Source organism: Aethalodelphis obliquidens, unplaced genomic scaffold (genome assembly GCF_003676395.1).
Source record: "Aethalodelphis obliquidens isolate GAN/ISIS:26980383/991018 unplaced genomic scaffold, ASM367639v1 scaffold2, whole genome shotgun sequence".
NCBI lineage: Eukaryota > Metazoa > Chordata > Mammalia > Artiodactyla > Delphinidae > Aethalodelphis > Aethalodelphis obliquidens.
In genome coordinates, this window is record NW_020837946.1 from 49,997,253 (window position 1) to 50,016,836 (window position 19,584).

The 19,584-nt window shown below is 34.7% G+C and overlaps 1 protein-coding gene across 1 annotated transcript in view; it reads left to right on the forward strand.

The window, feature by feature from the left end:
- NCKAP1 (NCK associated protein 1) overlaps positions 1-19,584 on the forward strand; it is a 97,135-nt gene that overhangs the window by 61,455 nt on the left and 16,096 nt on the right. The window contains exons 16-23 of the mRNA XM_027126517.1: positions 1,001-1,146; positions 3,227-3,359; positions 7,792-7,911; positions 8,557-8,696; positions 9,566-9,697; positions 12,010-12,228; positions 12,419-12,549; positions 12,782-12,879. Coding sequence (XP_026982318.1) covers positions 1,001-1,146; positions 3,227-3,359; positions 7,792-7,911; positions 8,557-8,696; positions 9,566-9,697; positions 12,010-12,228; positions 12,419-12,549; positions 12,782-12,879 — 1,119 coding nt within the window. The remainder of the gene's footprint in view (positions 1-1,000; positions 1,147-3,226; positions 3,360-7,791; positions 7,912-8,556; positions 8,697-9,565; positions 9,698-12,009; positions 12,229-12,418; positions 12,550-12,781; positions 12,880-19,584) is intronic.

Genomic DNA, 19,584 nt, shown 5'->3' on the forward strand with positions numbered 1-19,584 from the left:
CCTCTCACATCTAGTCATTCCCAGATTAAACACTTTTGAATTGTACGACCCTAGACCATAGCATAATCCTGTCTGGATTATTGCCACCACTTCATCCTAACAGATATCGGCCTCCTGTTCGCTTTCTGCCCACCCCTCTCTGTTTCCCCTTCCACAAAGAATAATCTTTCTAAACAGTAATTAGCTATCACACAGAACCTTCGGTGGTTCACCAAAAAGTTTAAATTCTTTAACATGATTTTCAAGGGTCTGCAGGATCTGGTTGAATCTTTTCTTTTACCATTTCCTTTCTCTTCTTTGCACTCTAACCACAGCCATAGTGAGCAGTGTTTTGTTCTGTAGGCACCCCTCCTATTCTTGTTCTCCACCCTTCTGAAATGTCCGCCATCTGTGGGCAGGTTTCGCTTTCTGTGAGTTGGTACCTCTTTAGTGGAATTTCTTTCCCTCACAACCTATCCTGATGGTTTCGGTTAAGACCTATTGCCTTTTTGGTCAACGTACACTAATTTTACCATCTTCACAGTGGTTTTCTAGAATCCATCAGTTAATACAATGTGTTATGTTATCCAGTTTTTAATGATTCAGTATAATCTAAAACCTCCCTGAATCAACATGTGCAATACCTACTTTCATCTTATTGTTTCCTATATAGGTTTTCTCTTGAAATAGATTGAAAACCTCTTTTGGTAGGGACACTGTGACAATTCATTGTTTTATACTTTTGATGTTGTAACTTCACTTATTTTGGGCATTCAAGATGAATGACCCATGTATTAGATTCTGTTTTATGGACAGTATTTCAGTTTATTTAAAGAAATTCTTGATAGGAATTTCAAGTTTGGGTCACTGTAGACAATTTTTAAAAGGTGATGTTGCTCATAATAAACTTTAAGTATTTTTCAGTAGTGGGTGTTTTTCTTTTTTCTTTCCCCCCTGTAGACTTGGTCTATACCTAAAGTCATTACCTAAACTACTTTTGTTTTTTGCTTTACTTTTACAGGCATATACTAGTGTCTCTAAGGCTTCACTTAGTCTTTCAGATCACAGAGAACTTGGAAAGATGATGAATACAATAATTTTTCACACAAAAATGGTAGATTCCCTGGTGGAAATGTTGGTGGAAACATCAGATCTCTCCATATTTTGGTATGTTGTAATTTTCTTTAAATCAGAATTTGAAATTTTTATTATCCAAAGGTATATTTCTTGATTATTTATGTTAGTGTGGTGCTTAATACAGTTCAGTAATAGACTCTTAAGAATAAATGGAATAGTGGACAACTTGCCAATAAAATGAAGTTTACCAAGTTGGGATTTTATATCTTATTTTTCTCTATAAGAGCAACTCTTACTGATGTGAATTTATTTTTTACACTTTCTTTGAGGAGGTGAAAACAGTCACTTCAGATTGTATCATTAGACTAAAGGAAAAAAGTTTTGGGTCAGGGTTAAATAGAGCAAACATTGGAAATTAAATAGCACATAATTTCACTCTGCAGTATTAAGTTAGACATTTATATTATGATGATGTGGTGACTATTCCCTCCATTGTGCTCCACTCTCCTTTGCTTCTATCATATAGCTCTTTTGTTATACTTAGTACTTTACAACTCTTCTTCTCCCCCACATAATATGGTTCTTTTTAAAATTTATTTATTTATTTTTGGCTGCATTGGGTCTTTGTTGCTGTGCGTGGGCTTTCTCTAGTTGGGGCAAGTAGGGGCTACTCCTCGTTATGGTGCGTGGGCTTTCCATTTGCGGTGGCTTCTCTCGTTACGGAGCATGTGCTCTAGGTGCGCGGGCTTCAGTAGTTGTGACACACGGGCTCAGTAGTTGTGGCGCATGGGCTTAGTTGCTCCACAGCATGTGGGATCCTCCCAGACCAGGGCTTGAACCCGTGTCCACAGCATTGGCAGGCGGATTCTTAACCACTGCACCACCAGGGAAGCGCCATAATATGGTTCTTGAAGAAGGTCATGTTTTTGTTTCCTTAATGTCTAATACAGTAAGTACTTAATAAATATCTAAATGAATAAGTGAGCTTGATTGTAATAAAATTAATAGACAGTGGTGTCAGGACTCAAACTTAAGTATTCTTACACCAGAGCTGTACAATAACAACTCTGTTTCTGCTTCCTGACCTTTTTTCCTTTAGGGAAGCTGATGGGAATAGTCTAGTAGATCCCTTTAATTCTAAAATGCTGAGATAGTCTCAGTGGATAGTGATAGTAGTTTCTTTGTATTGAATAGAGATCATTATGAAAAGTGTCTCGTTGCTTTTATTTTTGGGGGAAAAAACCAATCTACACTGATTTTTGCAGTTTGTAGTATGGCTTTAATTAGCAGTGTTACAGAAGAAATCCAAATCGCCAGGTGGGGAAGACATAGGGATCTCTTAATGCAAGTCATGAAACACAGTTATCACATAACAAGTTTGTAAGAATTTTAAGGATTATTTGGAACCCTATCCTATTGTCTGACCCAAAGGCTACCTTGGAAAGAAAATGGAACATTTTACGTTTAGGTGTTTTTGAGCTACAGAAAGGTTCCTATTGCAAAAGAAGGATACAGCAATCAGAAATTCCTCTTCTCTTTCTTGGAAATAAAGGCACTTTGAATAATGTTTAAAATTTGCAAATTTTCAGTCATTTAATTAATTTTTATCCATATTTTCTCTTAACCACAGTCTTACTTTGTCATATCCAAGATAAAGACATGTGTACGACTTCTGTTTGTCTTCATTATTCCAAGATGTACTATATTTTATCACCTCACATTCTTTTAGATTTAACATCTCTTAAATCCGGAAGTAATTTAAAATTGATGGTGTGTCATTGTTTAATTGACAATGTTTTTCTTTCTTAGTGGTACATAAAATAATGGTGTTTCTTAAAATTGACAGTGACTTAGCTTTGATAAAATTTGATGATGTAAGATTTGAATGTCATATATTCATATGCCATAGATATGGTTTATCTTCTCTTTAATTTTTTTATTTAAAAATGTGTTAATGTTATATAAATAATATTTTTATTACTCTGAAATGATTATTGGTGTGTAAGAGATAACTCTTTGGAAAAATAACTTTTCTTTTCCTAAGAGAATAAATGCTACAGTTGGTAATTTTTACTCACTTGAATCAAATTAAATTAATTATAAGGTACTGTTTCATAAAATTTTAATTTTAACTATAAAAATTGTGATTCTAATTTTTGTTTCCTTATAGTTTTTATAGTCGTGCTTTTGAGAAGATGTTTCAACAATGTTTGGAGTTACCCTCTCAGTCAAGATACTCAATTGCATTCCCACTACTTTGCACTCATTTTATGAGTTGCACACATGAACTGTGTCCAGAAGAGGTAATTTCAGAGTAGTATTGTGATTTATATGGTATGCAGAAAAAACTACTCCAAACATAAAGCTGACCGAATGTTCACAAAGACTCACAAAGTCCTAATTATCTAATCTAGCTGCCCACTAATGCATCTCTGTGCAGAATCAGAAGAATGCTTGAATAGATATATGATATAGACATAATACATATCTGAATAATCAGATAAATATACATACATGTTTGTAAGAACATATAAAGTCACTTGGAATTACCTTTATTAAAATAGTGAGTCAGGTATTAATATTTATGGTAAAGTTATATAGTGATTGATTTTTGAATGCTTAGTTTTCCTCTGAAACGCTCATTGAAAAGACTTGAAAATTGGAGAGATTACTGACTAAACATAAACATTTCAAAGAGGAATTTCACTGACTCGTCAATATAATAGATACAGTAAGCAAAATCCAGATTTGCTGGTATTTGTAATATATTCACATACAGGCACACACAGTTACTGAGTAATTGAACTACTCAAGTTTTACAGATACCAAGTATCTATCAAAAATGTACTCAGTATTTCCTCTAATCTTTCAAGAAGAAATATCACTTTGTGAGTATGGTAAGAATATATATTAAAATTAAATAGTATTTTAAAAAATAATTTAACTTAGTGTTGAATCCCTTTACTTAGAGCTGCAGAACTTGTCAAAAAAAACCTTACAAATAGCAGCATTATTATTATCTTTAAGCATTAGGTAGTATCTGTTGTAGATTGTTTTTCAGCATTCCATTGGAAGCAGGCTCAGACAGAAATTAGCCTGCAGGAAGTTTATTAGGGAGTGCTTTTAGGATTAATACCTGTGAGGATATAATACCACCAATTTTAATAGATTTGTAGATTTTTTACAATTAAAAGATTTTTTTCCCCCAATCGTGACACCTAAGATATATTGTCAGTTTTTCCTCACCATCATCCTTCCCATTAATTACCCATCAAGTCCTCTTCATTTTATTTGTATGGTATATTGTAGTTCAGCTTTTCAGTGTTTTTCATCTGTACTGCTAAATAATTTTTCTTCCTTCAATATCTGCCTTAAAGACTAACACAAAGCCACCAGAGTGCCTCTTTCCTTCTTAAAGAACCATCAGTGGTTCTCCATTGCATATGGAGAAAGTAAAAATTTCTTAGGCATTTAAAATCCTCAACAATTTGATCTCTACCCCCATTCTTTTTTTTCTTTTGTTTTATGTCTTTAAGAAAAAAAATATATATATATAAACATAAAAATGTAATTTTAAGTATTTTAAAATGTATAGTTCAGTGACATTAATTACTTTTACAGTGTTGTGCAACCTCACCACTGTTCATTTCTAAAACTTTCATCACCCCAACCAGAGACTCTGTATACCTTTAAGCAATAACTCCCCATCCTTCAGCATTCCATTGGAATGGTATACTCCAGTCTGCTTTCTGTCTATGAATTTGCCTCTTCTAGAGAGTTCATATAAGTGGAATCATACAATGTTTGTCCCTTTGTGTCTGGCCTGTTTCGTTTAACATACTGTTTCAAGGCTCATCCGAGTTATAGATATATCAGAACTTTCATTTTATGAATGATAATAATCCATTGTATGTATATATCACATTTTGTTTATCCACTATATACTCACAGTCTTCTACTTTCCACTCCCTACTGTAACTATCCCACCTTAGGTAAACTGTACTCATTTACTAGTCTACTTTTTGGCATCTTAGAGGCTTTTTCCTCATACATAAAATTCATTTCACTACACCTCTACCTGTCGTACTCTTACTTTTTCTTCAGTGATCAGCTTGAATCCACCTCCTCCAAAAAGATTTTCAGCATTCCTCCAGTTAAAATTTGTCCCTCCTTAACCATATTTTCATAGCACTTTCATCATTATTTTATCTATCATCATCTAACCTGTATCATTTATTTTAACGTTTCTACCTCATTTTGTTGGTAAAGTTATGGTTCCTTAATGGGGTAAGACTCAATTCTTACCAAATAATTACAACAGGTAATTAATAGTGTGTTTATATTTATGTAGAACCATAAAATTTATACAGCATTTCTCATCTTTTGTTGCATTTGATTATTACAACAAAGTAACAGCATAGTCAGAACTACTGATAATTTCTGGTGGACTGATGGTTTTTTTCTCCCTATATTCATATAGCTAGTAAGTGGTACTATTCTGTTTTTCATTTAGCAAACTTGTTAAAGCCTGTTATATTCCAGCTGTGCCTTCTTAAACCTGTGATTGAAAGGACACAAAGACACAGTCTTTACCCTAGACAAATCCGTGATCTGATGATCTGTGTTGTGGTAGAAATATACATGGGGCACTCTGGGAACATTGAGGGAATTCACTTAAGGGTGATGAGGGAATTCACCTAAGGGTGAGGATAGAGTAAGTTGGTGTGCACAGTTAATAGTTCTCAGTGCAGTCTTGCTTTGTTATTTTAGTTTTAGCCATTCATCTCATTTAGATCAGAAAGGTTATAGAAAAGGCCTCTAGAACAACTTCTTAATGCTGAGGCTTTAGTTTAAGCTGTAGTACTTACAGTGAATTTGAAGAAAGATGGTACCTTTTGAACTAGATTTGAAATTCACACCCTCCTGGGTCAGCAGGATTCCCAGATAATGGTAGCCAGTACTAATGAGAAACTAATTATCATGTTGCTATAACTGTACCATCCAGTAGAGTAGTTCACTCATCTTTTCCAGTTTCCAGTTTCATTGTTTAAAAATCTTCCATATGCTAATGTCTCCTAAATCTATATCTGCAGCCCACACCTTTCCCTTCGAGTTAGATTTTCTCTGTATCCTGCTGCAACTTAGGTATTTTTAGCCATCTGAAGTGTAACATGTCCAGAATAGAATTATTGATTTTCCACATCCACCCCAACTTGGAGCCTTTCTGTTTTGAGCTCTGCCTTTATATATGTATATATAGATATTCAAACTCCTGCCTCTTCTCACCCTTGAACAAGCCACATCATCTTTTGCCTGGTTGATTGTTATTGTCTCCTAAGTGGTCTCTTTGCTTCTGCCATTATCCTCTGTTCTCAGCACAGAGCCAGAGTTAAGAAATCTTAGTTGTTTTCCTTCCAGTCTTAGCATTTTTGAGCCATTGAAGAGAAGTAGTGAAATCAGATCTGTATTTTAAATAAGTTAGTCTAGTAAGTTTGAAGCAATGCTGGTTCAGAGTTCTTTTTTTCAGGAAGAAGGGATAGCAAGAGATATGTTTTATCTTTCAGGAGTCAGAATTTGGTTAAATAAAATGCAAATGTTTATAATTTGAAATTTTTCCTTAAATAAAGTGAACCATTATTTAATTGTATCTGGTCTGTAGATCCCTTTAGGTTTTGCTTCCTATTCAAGTTTTAAAGGGCATCTAAAATACATTATAAGGTAGCATGGTACATCTAGGAACAGTTATTTTACATGTTTAAGTATTTTTATATTCTTTTATATTATATTTATTTCAGCATAGAAATAATGTTTGTAATGTCTGCATATGTTTGTTATATAATTATGGAAGATCAGGGAAGGAAAACTTATAAATCTGTCTCCAGAAACTAACACAACATTTTAAATCAACTATACTCCAATAAAATTTTTTTAAAAAGCTGTCTCTTTGTAAGTATTGCAAATGTATAGTGCAAAGTTGTACAGCATTATATACTCAACATTCCAGTTACCATTGATAAGAAAAACCCATTAAACTGTTGCAACGCCCACCAAAACTAAAATGATACAGAATTCTGTAGCTAGAGATAGATTGATTTGAGTGAGTGTATGTATCTACATATATGTATATAATCTCCCAAACATTAGATATAATGTTCTTTTTTCCCCTGTTGTGTTCAGAAAATGCATTTGTGGTCAGCCTTTTTTTTCTCTTCTGGGATGGGGAGTTTGATTTTAGAGAGTTGAATGCCTTGTGCATTTGTTTGTTTTACTGAGTTGATACCTATTTAAATATTTTAACATTTCTGTTTATACACTACAAAATTCTGTGTTTTCAAGATTTTTGTATATAATCAGGTGAGATCAGAAAACATAACTCTTAAGTCTGATCTTTCGTATTGTGTGTTTGATATTCTAGTATTTAAGAACTGGATATAGGACATTGGAATTTGAAAATTAATAGTTTTTCATGTTAAGGAAGACACTGATCCTTTCAGATTCCTTGCAATCATAATTGTATAATCACCAGGTACTTACTTTATGTCGGTTGTGTGCAAATACAGTATGGTAGGTTAGTTGTTAAAAGAGATAAAAGAAATCTATAACATCTCCCATCCTCACTCCTTATTGTAGAATAGACTTGAACCTTATTTTCCATATTTATTTAAAAAGTGTTTTAATTCAAACTACTTTCTTATAATTTTTATTATTGTTGTTGTTACTATTTTGCTTTAACAGAGACATCATATTGGAGATCGCAGTCTTTCCTTATGTAATATGTTCCTCGATGAAATGGCCAAACAAGCTAGAAATCTCATCACTGATATTTGCACGGAACAGTGTACTCTTAGTGACCAGGTGATAATTTAAATGTTCCCTTACAGATAGGAAAATTGTGTAGGAAGGCAAGAAAATGATCTCTTAGCTAGTTCTTTTCCATTTTTTAATTTTATTCTCACACTATCAGTAAATCTCATTACCTCATGTTGTGAAACTCCATTATTAGGTTTTTTAAAAATTCCCTCTGTCCTTAGGATTACAGTTTAAAATTAAGCTTCTAGCTTGGCATTCAAGTCCCTTCCTAAGGTAGCTCAAACCACTCTAGCCTGTACTTTATACTCCACTACCTAGTCATTCTAACTAGATTCTGAACACATCATGTCCTATCATAGTCTTGGTCTTCATAGGCCATTTTCCTTTCAGTAAAATGTTCTTTCTTATTCCTCATTTGCCTGGTATTTTTTAACTTGTCCTTTAACTGTAGCTTTGATATAACTACCTCTATGAAGTGTTTCTTCACACAAGATTTACCTGTTTCTGTTTTTCACCAAGCTGAGTGGGCTCTCCAAGCTGGCTAGGTAAACTCTACATCTCACCTATTACCTCTCTTTTTAGTGCTAGCATGATATTTGCCACATAGTCTGGATTTAGCTAAGGTTTGTTTCAGTAGTTAATGTTTTCAAAGTAATTGGTTTGTATGATTTCATTTCTTTTTAAATTTAGTTGCTGCCCAAGCATTGTGCCAAAACCATCAGTCAAGCAGTGAATAAGAAGTCAAAAAAACAGACTGGTAAGAAAGGGGAACCTGAGAGGGAAAAACCAGGAGTTGAGAGCATGAGGAAAAACAGGCTGGTAGTGACCAAGTAAGCCATCCACTATTATTGTATCTTTTTGTTACAGGTAGAGGAGTTTTTTTTCATTTTTTGTATGGCATTAGTACTGAGGAAATGCTGGTAATTGTAAATTCTTCATTTCCCAGTTGTTAATTTTTTTGACCTTTTTGAACTTGATTAGCCAGTAAGTGCTTATTTCATCTCAAAATACATATTTTGGATTTTTGAAGAAAATACATGAAATAGATGTCATTTGTCTTTATATGTTGAATATTGAAGGCCAAGAATCTGTCTAAAAATTTGGGGGGGTATACTATAAGCAGTCTATAATTTTCAGTTTATTTAAAGTCAGATGTCTGACACTATTTTGGCATCTTGTCATATATTAGAAAATACTTGATGTCCTTTTTTTTTAATGGGTATATTAGACTAGATAGCATTCAGTGCTGTTTGTTTGTTTGTAGGGGAGGTATAGATGAGCAATAATAGGTGAGTATTTTTTGTTTAAAGTAAATTTCCTACTTCCTTGCTTCCTGTGTTGAGCAAGCTATTGGCCATTTTGTAGACAGCTTTCTTCCTCCAGAACAGAAAATACAGCAGGAGTTGGAAATAATTCTTTATGAGTGCAGAATAAGCTCTTTCTTATATATTAAGTCAGTATAGTCATCATCTGAATGAAGAAACAAATGAATGATGCTGTCTTTAGAAAATTGCTCTCAAAGGTTAGTGATACCCTTAGAGATTTTGAACTTGTCAGTTCAGATCTTAAGAGAGAAAAAATCGATTTTGCAGTTATTATTCCCAAATAAAGTCTGATATGTTTAAAAAATTAATTTTGTATTGCTGTGATGAAATGCTAAAAAAAAATTTTAATTTACTGTTTAATAATATTTTTTCAGCCTTGATAAACTGCACACTGCACTTTCTGAGTTGTGTTTCTCTATAAATTATGTACCAAACATGGTGGTTTGGGAACATACCTTTACCCCACGAGAATATTTGACTTCTCATCTGGAAATCCGCTTTACTAAGTAAGAAAGAGTATAAACTGTTATTGTTTGTTGGTTTAGTTAATGAGTTTGTTATATTTATTCTTCATATCTATGCAATGTTTACTTTTATGAGGGAAAGCATTAGTAGAAATGGTATATAAATAATATATAAATTAGTAGAAACGGTAGTATAAAAAATAATGAACTGGGAAGTATAAAGAATAGTGAACTGGGAATTACTTAAATTATCCAGATTCTTATCCCATATTTATTAACTAGTTGTAACACTGGACAAGCCAGTTAATCTCTGTGAGTCTTAACTTCCTTGTAAGAAAAAGGGAGAAGATTAGAGCAAATCAGTGTACTTCAGCGGACAGGTGGCAACCCAGTAGGATCATGAAATCAGTTTAGAAGGTTGTAGTCAATATTTAAAGGAAGAAAGAAGAGGGAGGGAAGTAAAGAAGGAAGAAGAAATAGGAAAAAAATCAGTGCATTGCATGTAGTAAGTAGAAATACTGCTTCATGAAACTGTTTATGTATGTGTGTACTGTGTTGTGATGCTAGATACATATCTTATAGTGGATCACAGTCAAATGTGTGAAAACCTCAGGACTAGATGAACACTTAAGTCTTGTGAATTCCAACGTATGCTGTTATGCCAGTAGAATTCTAGACTCTTGAGGTGCTCGATTCTAATTTTATAAGTTATATATATGTTTCTTGCAATGATATTTTATGTAACAAGTCAGAAATCTTTTAATTTTGTAAACATTGCTTCAGCCTTTTTCTAAAATTACACACTTATTTATTAAAGAAAATATTGATTCAACATGTTTTTCTTGAAGGCCTTAAGGCAATTTATGAAACAAAATTTTGCCAAAGGTTTTTCAAAAACTTTAGCAAAAGGTTGTAGTCACTAACAAGTGTTTGTGCCATATGCATAACATTGTGTTTGTTAAGTACTATGAGTAGTAATGAAACGGTATAAAGCTTAGAGCTTCGACAATTATAGAACAAAGTAGAATATTTAAATAGGCAGTAAATTGAGTGTTAAGTCATCAGCTGAGAAGAGTCCAGTGTTGAGCAAAGACTATCTTTTGCTCTTCTTTAGTAAGGTAGGCATCCTGAAAGTGAAACCCAGACTGCTCCAGTATTTAGACCAAAGGGACATTACGCCTTCTGGTATTTATTGCTCTCAACTGGGTGGGGTAGGGAGTGGTGGGTGGAAGGTAGGGTTCAGTTTACAACTCCCTTGTTTTCCTTCTGTAAACAGTCTGGTCCGTTAATCCACGGAGAAGCAGATGTTCTTTTTACCAAACATCTACTTAGTGATCAGGATCAAGGCAAGGCTATATAAACTTGTTTACCTGGGAAAGATTTTTATGCCAGGACAAATAGCTTGTGAGTATTAGTTTGTTGATTTTTGCTGATCACTTGAGCACAGTCTTAGGACTTAGGGGCTGTGTACAAGGATAGCAGTTTTTGTCTTGAGTTGTTCTTCTGGGACTGATACTAGTGATGGGGTTTGTCTGGTGTCTTTATGGATTCATCCTTACAAATACAAGTCTAAGATCTTTGTAAATCTAATGCTCAGGGAGTTTTAAAGAAGGTGGCTAATGTGGGAAAAGATAGTTTAGGAAAGTATTTTCAACATTTGTTTCCTTTTAGGCTTATACAGTTTCTTGGGGTATAAACCAAACAGATCTGTGTTTTATGTGGTGTGAGTGATTATTGTACAATAAAGCTTTTGTTGTTGCCATGCTTTGATTGTCATGCATTTTGTTGAGAGGTAGCCCTAAGTCAGGCAGGTGTGGGGTCAAATCCTAGACCCACCACTTCCAAACAAAGTGACCTTGAGCAGTTTACTTGAATTCTGCACCTTAGTTGTTTTTTTTTCCCCCTCTATGCAATGGTGGTGATAACTGCATAGTAGGGTTATTAAATATGAAGATTGTAGGTAATATATATAAAGCCTAAAAAACTACTGGCACATAACAGTGCCAAAGGAATTCAGGCTATGGACTAAATAGTCCACTGTACTTGCTGGAGACAGCATATCGTGTTAAAGGAATTTTTTAAACCTCTTTATTCTTAAATAATTTTTATTACTGATGCCCTTAGTATTTTTTTTAATCACTTGCATTCCCATTTCATTATACCTTTTAGGTGTATATTCTTTTTTAAAGTTGTTTCTTTGGAAGATAAACATAGTAGTAATTTCATGAACTTGTAACAAAGTGTATTTAAAATTTCATTGCCTATTTAATATTAGAGATCAGTAGATTGAATGGCCTGTTTATATAGATACAACAATTAGAACTTTTTAATTTTTTTTTACCCTCCCCCGCCAGGTCTATTGTTGGAATGACTATGTATAATCAAGCCACACAGGAAATTGCAAAACCGTCAGAGCTTCTAACAAGTGTAAGAGCATACATGACTGTACTCCAGTCAATAGAAAACTATGTGCAAATTGATATTACAAGAGTATTTAATAATGTGCTTCTTCAACAAACACAACATTTAGACAGTCATGGAGAGCCAACCATTACAAGTCTGTACACAAATTGGTAAGGAACGTATTTAGAAATTTGGAGTGATATAAAGTTTCTTTGTAATGAATGCCTTCTGAAAGTTTTTTTTTTTAATGGATAATTGCTCATTCATGTTATTAGTCAACTTTAAAATTATATGCAGTAATGTATACCATAATAAATTTTGAATTAATTTCTCCATTTGTAAATTTACTTTTCGCCTTAGGTATCTGGAAACTTTGTTAAGACAAGTCAGCAATGGTCATATAGCTTATTTCCCTGCAATGAAAGCATTTGTGAACTTACCTACAGAAAATGAATTAACATTTAACGCAGAGGAATATTCTGACATATCAGGTGAATAATACTCTGACATGTTTTAGAGAATGAAGAAAGCTTGATTCTTTTGGTTTTGATTCTGTTGTGACTATTTTTATTCAATTATATGGATAATCATACATTGTATTTTAGACTTAGCTTTGCATTTGTGTTCTTATTTATTCTACTGACTTTTCTTCGGGTTTTCCATTAATAATTTGTTTCTTAAAATATTTGCTCTGTCAAAGTATAAAATTTCATTTCCTTTCAGAAATGAGGTCGTTATCAGAACTGCTAGGCCCATATGGTATGAAGTTCCTAAGTGAAAGCCTTATGTGGCATATTTCGTCACAAGTTGCTGAACTTAAGGTAATATAGTCTTTATTGATTTTAGCTTTAAAACATTTCAAGAATATGAGCAGCAAGCCTAGAAGCCTCAGGGAACAAATTTCTCATCTTTAATTTCTTGTGTTCTTTTCAGTATGAAATAATAGAAGAATTATGGTCCAGTAATTTAGCTTTTGCCAACTATTTTTTATTTCAGACTGAATAAGCAGATTCTTCTAGAACTGTTTGTATTTTTAGTGCTTCTTTGCCATTTAATGTGGTGGGTTGAGTACTATGATGTGATAATAAAAACTAGTCTATTCATATCTATGAGAATTCAAGGTATCTGGTATCCTTAACAGTGCTGCAAGGCCCCTAGAGGATCTGGCCTTCCACTTTTTCTCACCTTTTACACTCCTCCATCCTGGCTGGCCTACTTGCTATTGTGTCATCTCAAAATACTCTTCACTAAGATACTGTCTCAGCTTGTCTTCTCATAACATTCATGTATTTTCAATTATCAGAATATCCATCCTTGAACACACTTTTAAAAATCGCAACCATTACTTTTTATTCTTTTTATCCAGCTTTATTTGTATTTTACTTGTGACCTTTCATGTCATGCATCTTATGTCACTCACTAGAATAAAAACTCAATTATAAACTCTCTTAAAACCTTAGTGCTAGGGCTTCCCTGGTGGTGCAGTGGTTGCGAATCTACCTGACAATGCAGGGGACACGGGTTCGAGCCCTGGTCTGGGAAGATCCTACATGCCACGGAAAAACTAGGCCCGTGAGCCACAACTACTGAGCCTGTGCGTCTGGAGCCTGTGCTCCGCAACAAGAGAGGCCGTGATAGTGAGAGGCCCGCGCACCATGATGAAGAGTGGCCCCTGCTTGCCACAACTAGAGAAAGCCCTCGCACAGAAACGAAGCCCCAACACAGCCAAAAATTAATTAATTTAAAAAAAAAACCTTGGTGCTAAATTAGTGTCCAGCACATAGTAGTGCTTGGTAAATATCTGTTGGATTCAAAAATAAAAACAGGTAGCTTTCCTTACTCTTTACTTTGTTCTAGGACTTTTCTAAGCTCTTTATATATTTTTTATTAACTCCTTTAAATTCTTAAAACTGCTATTGTCCCTATTTTACAAATTAGAAAAGTAAGACCAAGAAAGATTAAGTAACTTGTCCAGGCTCACATGCTAATAAGTGGTGAAACTTTTAATTTGAATCTATATAGTCTATCTGGCTCCAGAGTTTATACTAGTACCCTACTACACTGTCTCGAGAAATGCAAGAGATCTTAGCAGTCAGCTAACCCACCCTTATCTGATGCCGGAATATACATTTTTCTGGGTGGATGATTTGGTCTTGTTGAAAATGAGGCAGTCTTATCAATTACTGCATATCTCTAGTTATGTTAATATCTAAGTAGTAATTTTTGATTGGTCCTCATTCTTACATCAAGAGGTAGAGACTGCCTCTAACAACATGACCCTTCACATATTTAGAAACTTTTGTTGGTATTTCTCTTCCCTAGGTGAAGTATATTCATATTTAGTCTCACTCTCTTCTATTACAAATTCTATCTTATTGGTGTCACTTTTAGAGGCTGGTGCCCTGAACTGAGAATAAACATCAGCTAGAGATCTGAGTAGTGAGGGTGCACCTACTTACCCTGGACACCATACTTACTGATACAGTTTAAGATAGCATCAGCACTTTACATAGCTATACCATCCTGTTTTCAACTTGGAATCAGGTACCTTTTTTTCCCTTCCCCCTTCCTCCTTCTCCTTTCCTCCTTTCCCCTGTCCCCCTCCCCTTTTGTTTTCATATACAGACTCGAACCAGGCTTTCTACATCTTGTATTTTGTGTGATTTCGTTTTTTAGACCTTTATTTTTGTTCCTTTAATAATTTATCTTGTTAGATATTGTTCATTATTTCTGGATATTTTTTTAGTTCAGATTTTGTCATAGTCTTTCAGTAATCCTTTTATAAACTTAACTGTCTTAGCTATGTCCTTAAGTATCAATGTTATCAAATACATTCCTATTCTTTAAAAGAAATGGAAGGAGCTTATGTTTTAACATTTCTCTTTTGTATCTTGGAATGACCATATTTTCTTTCTCAGATATTAAAATTTAATTTAAAGTTGATGTCATAATAGTATAGTGTTGACTTCTTTTTTAATACTATGAGTTTTCTGACTCACGAGTGTTATTTCTTGGCTGGATTCTTTTTCAAATATTTGGTAATATTAAACCTGAGTTAAAAAGCTAGACAAGAGAAACTTTTTGTGTAAGAGCTTAGATTTATTATCTTTGGAGATACGTGGGTGTGAATTAGCTTGGGTTTCTCATTAAATGCAGTATACCCCAAAACCAAGATGGTTTAGGATACTAAAACATTTTTTTCTCTAAAACTTTTGATTTTAGTAATCTATGTGATTTTCCTTAACTTTTCTTTTTACCTTCATAAAAACTTGCCTATTTTATTAATGATTTAATGTTAGTTGTAAGACTTTTAGAAAATCACATAATTATGTTTTGGTATTTAGGGGCTTTTTATTTTTATTTTTTTGCTTCTCAAACACTAAATCCTGATTTAGTTGAGTATTTTTCAGACGTCTTCTTCATGTGGCCAACCGTAAATATGAAAGCTTTACATTTCTAGCATTGTGCCCATTATCATTTAGATTTCTGCAAAACAAAGCTAGTCCTGAGGATTTAGTTTTCTGGAATTGCACAGTGCTTTACAGTGGTTTTCTTAGAGATCCTTCTTAATAATCCCAAATTGTAATTCAGATTTCTCTGAATTTATTATATTTTTTAATTAATTAATTAATTTATTTTGGCTGCGTTGGATCTTCGTTGCTACACGTGGGCTTTCTCTAGTTGTGGCGAGCGGGGGCTACTCTTCATTGCAGTGCACAGGCTACTCTTTGTTGCAGTGCACGGGCTACTCTTTGTTGCAGTGCACAGGCTTCTCATTGTGGTGACTTCTCTTATTGTGGAGTATGGGCTCTAGGCACGTGGGCTTCAGTAGCTGTGGCTCGCGGGCTTAGTTGCTCCGTGGCATGTGGGATCTTTCCTGACCAGGGATCGAACCCATGTCCCCTGCATTGGCAGGTGGATTCTTAACCACTGAGCCACCAGGGAAGTCCCTCTGAATTTAACTACTTGTATATTATTAAGAACTGGAGGTGTTATTTATGACTTTGTATTCTCAGCCTCTGTGTACTGAGGCATACTTCAATGTGTATTCTTATAATTTATTCCATAAGAAATCTTATGATCATAATATAATGGTGTTTCATATAGACAAGTTCAGTGTGTTTTATATCTCATTGAGATAAATCTCCAAAAGTACTTGTCTTTCAGTGCTGATTCTAATTGCTTTGCATTTTTCAGTGTCCTATAAAATTACTTTCCTTAGAATAATCAAATTTATGAAATTACAGAAGTAAAATAACATACAGATTGCTGCTTCCAATACTGGTAGGCTAGGTTATTTAGATCAACTTTTCCCTTAAGGACAACTTTTTTGAAATGTATATATACACATATATATATGTATATATAAAGAAAACATTTTCTAAAAAAGAGCTAAAAGGTCAGTGAGGTGTTTATTTCTAGGCTAAAATCAAGGAAAGCACTGGAAGCCACTGTGCTGATGTGAGGACATTCGCTGATCCAGAAGTAACATTTGTTAAGATTCAGCTGAGTCTTGGTGGTCTTGTGGAGCAAGGGGCTCCATAATCAAAACCCAAAGACTGCCCAGAGTGGGAGTGGAAAGGAAATCTGCTTAAATTCCCTTTCACCCTCTTTACATAGATACCCCAAAGAGTTATACCTTCAGGGTAACAGTGAACTGGAAATGATTCACACACACCCCTGTCCCCCCAGGATTTTCAGCCCTGTCTGTGTTACTCTTTTTGTTTTGAATCTCAAGTCTTGAATGTGGATTAAAAGCGGTCCTAGATTAGTAGTCCCCCAAGGTGCTTGGCAGACGCTAATAAAAATCCTCTCTGGAGAAAGGTATCTTCATCCTAGGATTCAAATGATTCCTGCAAATAATTTTTCACATGCAGTCACCTCCAGCTGAAGAGTGGAAGTCCGTTGGAGATTAAGGGAGGGAGGAGGGAGGAGGTCTAATACATCTGGCTGGCTATCATGATTCTTAGGTCGTTCTCCCTTTCTCTCTGGCCACCTTCTGTTCCTGATGTTCCTGAATGTAGAGTCCTCCTTGTCAGCATCACTTCTTAAGACGGTGAGAAGTTGGGTGTGTAACGACCCCCTCCCCCTTACAGACATGTAATAACCCTCTTGTTATCAAGCCCAAGTCTTCCTTTCTATGCCACTGCCTACAATTTCTGAGTCCTACCCAGGCCCTGAGGCTTCCATTAGCGTGCCTTCTGCATAGTATCTCCCCTACAGGAACTTAACTGCTCAAATTTCTCATCTCCACTTATTCTTTGCTCCGGTTTTCATCTTCTAGAATTTTGTTGGTGTCTCTCATTCTTCTTTTATCTCCTTTGTTACCAAAGATTTATGCCTTTTTATTTTTTTCCTATCACTTCAGTGTATTTCTGGAAGAAGCAGAGTTTAGACATAGATATAGAGTTCTCTACATTTAGCCAGCATGTAGTCTACATACTTGTTTGAACATTTCTATACGACAAATTTCTGAAAGTGGATCATTTTTTTCTGATATTGTCAAATATCCCTCAGAAAAGATTGTAACTCACACTCTCCATATTAGAGCATGATGATGCCGAAATAGCATTTTAATCTTTATGAAATTAGTGAATACAGTGTTTTGGGGGGAATTATAATACTTTTAAGATAGTTCTGTAACATCTTAGCTTTTAATTTTCTCTATTTTTATTTTTTATATTTAATCTAAACTGACATAAACTAAATATTATGTGGCTGCATCTTCTTTTTATCTTAAAGATTACCTTAATTGATTGTTTCAGTTCCTGTTTTAGCTGAGGACCTTTTTTATTTCAGAGTAAATTTGTGGGCCAATTAAAAAAAAGGAAAGCTTCTTTATACTTAATGGTTGTGAGTAAATCGTGTGTCAGACATAGTCAACACTGTGCACATGTACTAATGATAAAACGTGTTTATTACTTTCTGGAGAAGAAAACAACCAGTGTCTCCATTCCTACTAAAATTCTTGGGGTGTTTCATTTGGAGTTGTGCCCATCGAGTCAACTTCTTCGAGTCTTGCCAGTTCTTTCAGTTCTTCTAGTTCTTCAGAGTCCTAGAAGGATGAAGTAAGAAATTTAAATATGAATTGTGCCAAGAATTTAACACTTTCTAACAGAAAACCAACATTTTTTTTAGTAGTCTTGATTCTTTTCACTTGATTAGTCTCAGTTTGTTCCAAACCATTTAGTTATAATTCCTAGTTACAGCTTTTGGGCCATTTGTCAGAGATATTAATCAATGGCTTTAAATGTATAGAAAGCTCTGTTTCAGGGTGCAATCGAGGGAGAAAAGAAATTTATATAAACTATACTTTTAAGAGGAGACATCATTAACTTTTTTTTAAGAGTAATGTGCAAACAGATAATTCGGGGTGATCGTTCTTAAACCATGGTCCCCAGATAGCAGTGGCAGCCTTGCCTTGGATCTTAATAAAAATGCACAAGTTTTGGTTCTACCTAAGATCTGCTAAATCAGAACCTGTGGAGCTAGAACCCAACAAGTCCTCCAGATCATTCTGATGCACACTGAAGATTAACAACCATTTCTTTGGGGATTAAGAGCATGGATTTTAAAATCAGGCATACCTGAATTTAAATTCCAAATTCCACTGTTTAATATCTATAACTTTGGGTAAGTTATCTAACTTCTCTGAGCCTTAGTTTTCTCAGTTGTGAAATTGGACTGTCACCTCCCTCATTTGGATGAGGGTAAATGGGATTGTTTGTAAATTGCCTAGTAGAGGAGCCTAAAAATGATTACAGAATCTTACTATTAAATATATACAATAATTTATTGATTCTAAAACAATTATCCTATATTAGCATTTCTGAAATTATACATGTCTTATAGTCATATGATTAGAAAACATTGTGTCAGTTTAATTGGTAGAGGTTTTTTTTTAATTTATTTATTTTTGGCTACATTGGGTCTTTGTTGCTGTGAGTGGGCTTTCTCTAGTTGCGGCGAGCGGGGGCTACTCTTCATCGCAGTGCGTGGGCTTCTCATTGCGGTAGTTTCTCTTGTTGCGGAGTACAGGCTCTATGTGCGTGGGCTTCAGTAGTTGCAGCATGCGGGCTTCAGTAGTTGCGACACGCAGGCTCAGTAGTTGTGGCTCGCGGGCTCTAGAGTGCAGGCTCAGTAGTTGTGGTGCACTGGCTTAGTTGCTCCGTGGCATGTGGGATCTTCCCAGACCATGTCCCCTGCATTGGCAGGCAGATTCTTAACCACTGCGCCACCAGGGAAGCCCGAGTTTTTTTCTTAATGGCACATTAGATAATGGTGCATTTAATATTCATTGCTGTCTTTGATTCACTGATACATGATATTTTGTTCAAGGTGCGTGAGCACAGTCAAGGTTGGGCATATATTTGAGTGTATACTGATTGATGGGACAAGTATTGAATAGGCCTCAGAGAGAGCAGGTAGTCTAATTAGACACTGTAGAGGTTGAATTTAGCAAATAAATGTTACTGGAGCTGAACATCTGAATGAGAGCATAAACAGAAATGATCTCAAGTGGAACA